Source organism: Geotrypetes seraphini, chromosome 15, assembly GCF_902459505.1.
Source record: "Geotrypetes seraphini chromosome 15, aGeoSer1.1, whole genome shotgun sequence".
Classification (NCBI taxonomy): domain Eukaryota; kingdom Metazoa; phylum Chordata; class Amphibia; order Gymnophiona; family Dermophiidae; genus Geotrypetes; species Geotrypetes seraphini.
This window is the reverse complement of record NC_047098.1, coordinates 47,024,900-47,035,202: the sequence shown is the minus strand read 5'-3', so window position 1 is coordinate 47,035,202 and position 10,303 is coordinate 47,024,900. Positions and strand designations below refer to the sequence as shown.

At 46.1% G+C, this 10,303-nt stretch overlaps 1 protein-coding gene across 1 annotated transcript in view; it reads left to right on the top strand.

The window, feature by feature from the left end:
- Positions 1-359: 359 nt before the first annotated feature.
- The window catches only part of PPM1D (protein phosphatase, Mg2+/Mn2+ dependent 1D), a 64,729-nt gene continuing 54,785 nt past the window's right edge, over positions 360-10,303 (top strand). Inside the window, exon 1 of the mRNA XM_033921877.1 lies at positions 360-1,093. Coding sequence (XP_033777768.1) covers positions 583-1,093 — 511 coding nt within the window. The 5' untranslated portion in view covers positions 360-582. The remainder of the gene's footprint in view (positions 1,094-10,303) is intronic.

The window sequence follows — 10,303 nt, the reverse complement described above, 5'->3', positions numbered from 1 at the left end:
TTTCATAATATGCCATTTATTTGCAAAAAAACAACAACCTTATTATGAAATTACCACACGAGCAAAGAAAAGGCGGAAAACCAGGGACAGCATCACATCTTTTGTTGAGAGGGGCCAAATAAATCCTTTTCCTTACCCACCGTGAACCTCTTGGACAGCTGCTGCCCATCCTCAGGCTACTTATGTAGCCAATACTTGAGACTGGCAGTCTCTTGTGTATAGTGTCGCCCTCTTCCTTAACTAAGATGGCGTTCGTATATCTTCCGTCTTCTCTCTACGCATGTCCAGAAGTGGGTAACTCTCGCGCAAAATCGAACGCTTTTGCCTTTCCAAGAGTGAGCTGTTGGCGTAGTCTGTGTGAGCGTGGCCGAGATCGTTCGGGTTTCGTATTGTTACGTCACTATGATCTCGGGCATGCCCAAACATTGTTGAAAATAAACAATAGTCCGGAGCGGTGGTGGCTGGATGTAGTCTAGCTCAGTGCCGCTGATACGATATCGTAGAGGGCAGGGATCAAAACCTGAACTTTCAGTTCGGTGCTTACAAGAAAACGCCTAAAAAAAAAAAAAGCTGAAGAAGCAAATGGAGGGTCTGTACACGCTGGGAGTGAGTGTGTTTTCGGATCAAGGTGGAAGGAAATACATGGAGGACGTAACGCAGATCGTAGTGGAACCGGAGCCCGAACTGGACGATGAGCTGCTGCCACGTCCCGCAGAAACTAAACTAGATGGTGGCAGCGGGCGATGGGGGAGCAAAATTTCGGGTACAGCGAGCTGCAGCACCACAGGAACGGCCTCTGCCGTCAAAGCGGTGGCCGAGTGGAGCCGGTGTAAAACTAGGAGCGAAAGTGGTGGTGCTAAGAGATCGGAGCAGAGTCCCGCACGATTGCAGCGGCGCCGCTGTCGCCGCTCGATGGCTTTTTTCGCTGTCTACGACGGCCATGGAGGTCGGGAAGCTGCGCAATTCGCTCGCGACCACTTGTGGGATTTCATCCGGAAACAAAAGGGTTTTTTATCGCTCGATCCCCAGGAGGTTTGCACCGCCATTCGTAAGGGCTTCGTGGCCTGTCATCACGCCATGTGGAAGAAACTGCGTAAGTAAAGCTGTTGTGTAAAAAAACGTATGTTTTGAAAGTGATTAGAAAGGAAATATTTGCTTTTATTTTTGTTGCAAAAACTCGTGAATCCTGGTTGCAGATCTGTGTGTATGCTGCGCTTCTGTTAAAAGAAAATGCATAATCTATAATGGGTTTTTTTTTATTATTATAGTTTAAAAGTAAGGAATTTCACCGAAAATATATTTAGTGTCCCTACATATACTCTGAATGACAATTTATTTTAGGTCAGTCCAATATGAAGTAGACTGGATTTGCGCTCTTTTCCAGACCAAAACAATAAACTGCAAAATTTGCATTTTTAAGTAAAACAGCTTGCGGGGAAGGAAAATCTATTATTCGCGAAACAAGGTCAAGATAAAAATACAGTAAGGGACGTGCCCTTTATGCGAAACCAAAAGCTAAGGAGGAGCAAGTGTTGTGTTTCGATTTGAAAATTGTACTTAAGCCTTTGCTAGGCTGATAAAAACGTCCGTTTGAACTGAAGCGCCAAACTGCATCGGAAGATGCCAAAAGAACATTTCAGTGAGGATGGGATGTTGGAGCTACTAATAGGAATCTGAGCCAGTCTCGGCACTCGCAGTATACTGCAGCTGTAACAATTTTTTTGTTAAATACATGTATTGCAATTTTGTCTTTTTGGTGTTAATTATTATTTGGCATTACTGCTGACTAAAGCCTCTGTGGTTTAGGGTTCGTGAAGGGAGGTAGAAACGCCTCCCCTGTACCCCCAGCTCTAAAAGTACAATGCTAGGAACTGGAAGTTCTTTACTCAGAGGGTGGTGGACACCTGGAATGCGCTTCCAGAGGGTGTGATAGGACAGAGTACGGTATTGGGGGTTCAAGAAGGGATTAGATGATTTCCTGAAGGAAAAGGGGATAGAAGGGTATAGATAGAGGATTACTATACAGGTCCTGGACCTCGTGAGCGGGCTGCTGGGCATGATGGACCTCTGGTCTGACCCAGCAGAGGCACTTCTTATGTACTTACCATAACAGTTGTTATCCAGGGACAGCAGGCAGATATTCTCAACATGTGGGCGACATCATCTACGGAGCCCCGCAGCTGACAGCCTCGCAAGCAGACTTGCTTGAAGAAATTCAAAGCTTGTGAGTGCTGCACCATGCATGCGCGAGTGCCTTCCCGCCCGAATCAGCGTCTCCTCAGTTCAGATAGCTAGCTAAGAAGCCAACCAGGGGAGGTGGGTGGGTTGTGAGAATATCTGCCTGCTGTCCCTGGATAACAACTGTTACGGTAAGTAACTGTGCTTTATCCCAGGACAAGCAGGCAGCATATTCTCAACATGTGGGTGACCTCCAAACTAACCAGAATGGGATGGTGGGAGAGTTGGCAATTTAGGAAAATAAATGTTGTAAAACTGCCTGGCCAAAAGGGCCGGTCTGGAGAAAAATCCAGACAATAATGAGAGGTGAATGTATAAACCGAGGACCAAGTGGCAGCTTTGCAGATTTCCACAAGAGAAGTTGATCCGAGGAAAGTCAGAAACGCTGCCAGAGCTCTAACTGTATGGCCCATGACTCGATCCTGCAGAGGGAGGGCAGCCTGAGCAGAGCAGAAAGAGATGCAAGCAGCCTTCGAGTTGGAGATGACGCGCTTGGAAACAGGATGCTCCAATGCATATGGATCGAAGGAGATAAAAAGTGGAGGAGCAGATCTGTAAGGTTGAGTGCATTGCAAATAGAAAGCCCAAGCACGCTTACATTCCAGAGTATGAAGCGCTATTTCTCCAAAATGAGAATGAGGCTTTGGAAAAAACACTGGAAAAACAATGGATTGATTGAGATGAAACTCTGAAACCACTTTAGGTAAGAATGTGGAATGAGTACGGAGAACCACCTTGTCATGATGGAAAACTGTGAAAGGTGGATCCGCCACTAAAGCTTGTAGCTCACTGACACGTCTAGCTGAGCTGAGTTCAATGAGAAAAAAACACTTTCCAAGTGAGAAAATTCACAGGAGCTGTATTGATTGGTTCAAATGTAGGCATCATCAAATGAGTAAAATCAGATGAAGATCCCAAACCACTGGAGGTGGTTAAGAGGTGGTTTGATATTGAAGAGTCCTTCCATAAATTTGGAAACCACAGGATGAGCAGAAAAAGGGTGTCCCTTCAATATGCTGGTGAAAATCAGCAATGGTACTTAGGTGGATTCTAATAGATGTGGATTTGAGACCAGAGTAAGATAAGTGCAGCAGGAAATCTAAAACTGAAGACAAGGAGGTAGATTGCGGCTCCTTGTGATGAGTAGTACACCAAGTAGAAATCTAGTGCATTTCTGGGTGTAAAACTGCCTAGTGGAGGGCTTTCTGGAAGCCTCTAGAACAGGGGTAGGGAACTCCGGTCCTCGAGAGCTGTATTCCAGTCGGGTTTTCAGGATTTCCCCAATGAATATGCATGAGATCTATTTGCATACACTGCTTTCAATGCATATTCATTGGGGAAATCCTGAAAACCTGACTGGAATACGGCTCTCGAGGACCGGAGTTCCTTCCCCTGCTCTAGAATGTCTAGTAAAGATTGAGAGAACTGTAGAGTGGCAGTTAGGTTGAGAGGTACCAAGCTGTTAAGTGTAGAGACTGGTTGGGATGAAGCAGAGGCTCCCTGGTGCAGAGCTGAAGTAGAAGAGAGCACCACGGTTGGCTGAGGCACAGAGGAGCTATCAGAATCATGGTGGCATGCTCCGTCTGGAGTGAGACAAGAGTCAAGAGAATTGGAGGGAACGCATAGGGAAACTGATTTGTCCATTCCAGAAGGAAAGCATCTGCCTCCAAGCGATGAGGAGAGTATATCCTGGAGCAGAACCGAGGCAGCATGATGCTGTGGGGGGACACAAGAAGGACTATCTGAGGAGGTCCCCATTGAGCAAAGACTAGCGGTATGAGGTTGTAGAAGACGACTCAAGTTGTCCTCCAGACAGTGATGCTTCAATTCCAAAGCTTCAGAGCTGCTTGACAAAGAGGGCGAGAGCTTGTGCCTCCCTGCTTGTTAAAATAGAACAAAGCGACATGATGGCCTGTGTGAATGTGAACTACCATATCGTGGAGAAGATGCTGGAAAACTTGGAGAGCATCGAAGATGGTTCCGAGTTCCAACGGAATGATGTGACACTGACGATCCGTGCTGGGTCCATGGCCTTGAGTACGGAGACAATTGAGAGGAGCCCCCCCCCCTCAAAGCCTAGGTTGAAGAAACTGACGTGAGAATCTTCCGATGAGGGGGGTGAGTGCAAAAGCAAATCTCTGGGAAGAGTGGAAGAGAGCATCCACTATTGGAGAGACTGTCTCAAGGAAGGAGTCACTGTAATGTGAAAAAGTCAGAATCTGTTACGTCACTAGAAGAACTTCCTGGCGAGATGATGCTTCGACAAGCCTGTCATCGAAAAAGGAAAGACCTGAAGATCCTGTGTCCGCAGGCCTGTAGTCACCACTACCAGGCATTGTATGAAAACTAGATGAGAAGGTGAGGCCAAAAAGGACTTGATACTGAATAGGAAGATTCCCTACCCAAAATCTGAGGAATCTGCAAGAGGCAGAATGAATTGGAAGATAAGGAAGCCTTATGGAGATCGAGAGAGTATAAGCAATTGCCTTGAGCCCTCAAGGGATTTGAAGCAGGTAACCCTCCTTTACAGTGGTAAGAACCCAGAGGTGGAAACTGCTCCCATCGTTGATAGAAAAGATGGAAAGAAGGAACTGCAGAGGTTTAACCACAGCATGAGTCTGGAGAGCTTGATGATAGAGTTGCTGAGGATGTGTCCGAGGTGGAGACCAGGAATAAGCTGGAGTAGATTTCTGTGAATATCTACGTGGATGATGGCATCTGCAATGGATTCAGCAACAACTCATATCCCTGGCCAGGCAGAATAGCCAGCCGATCTGGAGGAGTGAAATCCATGAACCAGAATTCGTAATCAAGCCTGACATCCCATTGCCACAGAAATGATAGTGACTGTGGATGAAGGGTCAACATCAGCAGACAACACCTGGACGACGTGTACTCTAAAAAGGTACAAGGGATGGGGTTTACTCCGTACTTCAAATAATAATAATTTTTATTCTTATATACCTCCAAAGCCATGGTAGTTTGAGGCGGTTTACAACAAGAAGAGCTGGAAATCAGCGAAAAATAATTACAGTGGTATCATTACGTACAAGTGGAGAGGGAGGATACAAGTTTGGAGGATACAAGTTGAGTGGGAGTAAGACAGAGTGAAAGACACAGAGAGAGGTGTCGCGTAAATAAGAGGTTTAAGGTCAAAAACCTCTCCCCACCAGGAAAGTACGCCAAAGACTATGTCCCAACTTATTAATTGGCCGTCCAAGTCTCCCATGAGGAACTGGAGTGTAAATCAGAACATGAGGGAGAAACCGCTGCGTAATACAGGTCAGAGAATACATCCCGTAGAAGGGTCAAAGAGGCAGGAGGAGTATGAGAAATTAAGTGCCTCAACACAAGCCTTGTAGAAACTGGAGAACTAGGATCCCCATAGCATGCCTCGAAAAAGGAGTCCGAGGTCTCGAAAAAAAGCTTGAGGTGGCGTGGAACAAGGCTGACGAGGACCTCCAGCACGAGATCCTACCTGGACCTGGAACAGTCCCCGAAGAGCCTCAAAGCACGAGGAAAAAAGGGGATCTGAATCCTGCTTTGAACAGAGGTGCCTCGATGGAGAGGAGTACTTCGAGGCAGAAGCAGATCGAGGCATCTTGACGGCCTCAAAGCTTGACAGCTAGAGTACAAGGCCTGGATTGACTAGGCGAAGACTCAGTTGAGGATGAGGCACAAGGTCTGAGAACCAAGTAGGTTGCGCCTCGAAAACATGCTCAGTCTTGCAGGAAGCTGGGCTGAGATCCTGCCTGGGTCTGAAAGGTTCCCACAAGAGCCTCAAAGGACAAGGAAGAGAGGGATCCTGTCTCGAACAGAAGTGCCTCGAAGGGGAGGAGTACGAGGCAGAAGCAGATCGAGGCTTCCTGACGGCCTCAAAAACCTAGAGTATGAGGCCTGGATTGACCGGTCCAGGCACGAAGCCTCAGGACAAGGTCGAGGTCTCAGTCAAGGTACGAGGCTTCAGTCGAGGCCTGAGGTCGAGGCACGAGGCCTCAGAGACCAAGCAGGGTGTGCCTCGAAGACATGCTCTGACTGGCTTGCAGGAAGCTAGGATGAGGTCAAGACCCTGCCTGGGTCAGGAAGGTTCCCTCAAGAGCCTCGAAGGATGAGGAAGAGAGGATTCCGAATCCTGCCTCGAACAGAGGAGCCTTGATGGAGAGGAGTACCTTGAGGCAGAAGCAGAACGAGGCATCTAGACTGCCTCGAAGTTTGACAGCAGGAGTACAAGGCCTGGAATGACCAGGTGAAGACTCGGTCTAGGACGAGGCACAAGGACTCAGAAATGTAGCAGGTTGAGCCTCGAGGATATGCTCAGACTGGCTTGCAGGGAGCAGGGTCGAGGCTGGAGCAAGTTGAGCAAACACAGTGCTAAGCTCCTTGATCCATCATGGAAAGTTGGCACCATACCAATGAAACTGGTATTAAAGGTGCAGCAGTATGCTCCATAGAGGGCAACCTTAAGGATGAGTATTCCCTATTAATGGAAGCACGCTTCGAAGGAGGTCTCGTAGAGGCTGGCACGACTGCCTGGATTTCCTGAGTCTCAGCTGGAGGTTTCTGATGTAGCGTACTTGGGGATGAAAGAGGAGACTTACCGAGGATGGAACCTCAAGAGGCACAGCAGACAAGACTCGAGGTCTTGGAAGACGATGCCGCCACTGGGGCTGGGAGAAACACTAACTACATGGGTCAATGACTGGCTGAGTGGCAGACTTTAGAAGGTGGTAGTTAACGATACCCTCTCTAAAACATCGGAGGTGACCAGTGGAGTACTGCAGGGCTCAGTCTTGGGCCCGCTCCTTTTCAACATATTCATAGGGGACCTAACTCAGGGGCTTCAAGGTAAGATAACGTTATTCGCTGACGATGCCAAACTATGCAATATAGCAGCGGTCTCAAACATGCGGCCCGCGGTCTGGACTGGATCATTCTCTTCCTTTTGGAGCAGCAGCGTGTCTGGCCGGCTCGTTCTGTTCAAAGCTGCGGGTTGGCGGCTCCTTGCGCTATCCACTCCTGCATCGGAAGCCTCTCTGACATCACAACATAAGAGAGGCTTCAGACGCAGGCGCGGATCTCGCAAGGAGCCGCCAAAGCGGCTTTGAACGGAACGAGCCGGCCAGACACGCTGCTGCTCCAGTGGCGTACCAAGGGGGCGGTCCGCAAAGCTGGTCACCCTCCACTGTTCTCCCTAGAGTGCGGCTCATCTAGAGCAGTGGCACTTTTGATAGCGTCCCATACCGCAGGCTGTTGAGCAAGATGAAATCGATGGGGTTAGGAGAGAGACTAACTGCATGGGTCAATGATTGGCTGAGTGGCAGACTTCAGAGGGTGGTGGTTAACGGTACCCTCTCTAAAACATCGGAGGTGACCAGCGGAGTACCGCAGGGCTCAGTCCTGGGCCCGCTCCTTTTCAACATATTCATAGGGGATCTGACTCAAGGGCTTCAAGGTAAAATAACATTATTCGCCGATGACGCCAAACTATGTAATATAGTAAGCGAATGCAATGACACAGGACCTGCTTATATTGGAACGTTGGTCCTCGACCTGGCAGCTGGGCTTCAACGCTAATAAATGTAAGGTCATGTACCTCGGTAGCAGAAATCCACGCAGAACTTACACCTTGAATGGTGAGACTTTAGCAAGGACTTCAGCAGAACGAGATTTAGGTGAAATCATCAGTGAAGACATGAAAACTGCCAATCAAGTGGAAAAGGCTTCATCTAAGGCAAAGCAGATGATGGGTTGTATCCGTAGAAGTTTTGTCAGCCGGAAGCCTGAAGTCATAATGCCATTGTACAGAACCATGGTTAGATCTCATCTGGAATACTGTGTGCAATTCTGGAGGCCGCATTACCATAAAGATGTGCTAAGAGTCGAGTCGGTTCAATGGATGGCCACCAGGATGGTCTCGGGGCTCAAGGGTCTCTCGTACGAAGTGAGATTGAACAAATTGCAGCTGTACACTCTCGAAGAACGCAGGGAGAGGGGAGACATGATTGAGACATTTAAATACATCACCGGACGTGTCGAGGTGGAAGATGATATGTTCTTTCTCAAAGGACCCTCGGCCACAAGAGGGCATCCGCTCAAACTCAGGAGCGGGAAATTTCATGGCGACACTAGGAGTTAGACTGCAAAAAAGACATACAGACATACAGCAGCCAATGAGACAGACAGACTGACAGCGACCAAGTAGACAATCAGCAAAAAAACACAAACAAACACAGAAAGCAAAAAAAGGGAAACATACAGCGGCCAAGGAGACAGGCATGCAACAAATAGGAAAAATATAAAAACTTTTAATAAATCAATCATACATGAAGAAGGAATAAAAAAAAAAGGAAGAGACACCTACAGGGAAACAGAGGATCAAGAGCATACAGAGAAAACAGAAGTTTGCAGGAATCAGGAACATATAGAGAAAGGAGAGCAGAGACCCCTGCAAGAAGAGAAAAATAGCAAAGAGACTGGGGATGAGAAAGAAAGCAGAGATGCTTGCAGGGAGAAAAAGCTAAGCAGTAATTTTACAGCTTGAGAGTGCAGACTGAGGAAGAAAGCAGAGACAGCGCTACACAGGGAAATGGAGGGAGGAAAGAGACAGAAAGAAAAATACAAATAGACATAAATTCTAGCGCCCGTTAATGTAACGGGCTTAACGACTAGTAGCTGTATAAGATCGCTAAGTTTCTCATTTGATTTGCTTATATACCGGTAACCAAGAAAATATTTTATATAGACTCAAAGTTGCAAAAATTTTGCAGGGATTCTGTATATAGTTGTGGAATGGTATTAGACAGAGCTATATCTCCACAAGTATTTCACTGATGGATCTTAAACTTTACCAGAGTTCGGTAGGGTCATGTAAGATTCAGCACACAAAGTTTCATCAAAATCCCCACGGGGGGTCATTCCATGTCAAGTGGTCTAGTATTACAAATCAATCCCACTTGACCTCCTCCAAATTGAATAAAATTTTTGTGTGAATGTTCCCTTTAGCCTCAAATGAAGCCATGTAAAGTTGTTCAGCTGGATCTCTTGGTTTCAGACCTAGAGGCTGTTGAATGTAGGTCACTCCGAGTACTGTGCTCTGCATAACCCAAAATGGCAAGTTTGTCTAGCCACTACAGCCCTACAAAGCCTCTTAAGAGAATTTAAATTTGGGGAATTAATACAACCCCTACTACTAATTTAATGTGCAAAGTTGGTAATGTAACATTAGGTTACCTCCCCTGTTATGAGCAAGCAAAGTATTCAAAAAAATGTTAGAAAGGAAATTTAATGCCTACTTTGACTCCTCCTTTGCTTATGACCTGTATTTCAATTCAAGTCATAACTGTTCCAGCTGTCATGGCACATGACATGCACATAGGATTTGCGTTATGAAGCTTTGCAGCCAATTGGAAGGAAATATATAATTACACAAATAATATTGGTGCTTTATTCAAATTTTGGTCATTTTATGAGTGCAAATATCTCAACTGTACATTGTCCAAATTTTTTTTTTTTTTGGTCTCACTTGAAAGAGAGTCTTTTTTGCTACAACAGCCATTCTATTTTATATTTGACACGACCTTGCTTAGGTCTCAGATGCATGCATTATTTACATGCGTATATACATGCAGTGGTAAAAAAAAGGGCATCTTTGGCATCCTATTGTATAATATGCAAATGAACTAGAGGTGTGAAATTGCATGGTTCAGCTAAGCTTGTTGGTCTTGCCATGCTAACTCAACATCTACTACTTTCACATACTTTTGTAAATAGCCCATCAAAATGGACATTTAGTTGTTGGTGATTCTTTGCAAGTTCAGTACATTCACTTGAACTCTGTTCTCTCTTTCATAGTCCATGTGTGTTTTACTTCAATTCTGATCTAATGATAGGAAGGGGGAGGTTTTATATATTGGTTTCCATATTGGGAAAATAATAGAGGGAATGATGGGAGGGGAGGGGAGGGTGGTAATTTTATATATTTTAAGATAAAGTAGAAAGATTGTCAAGTTTGAGTATAGGAACAACTTTTCAGTTACGTTTTCCCTGTAAATGCTGTATTACCTAT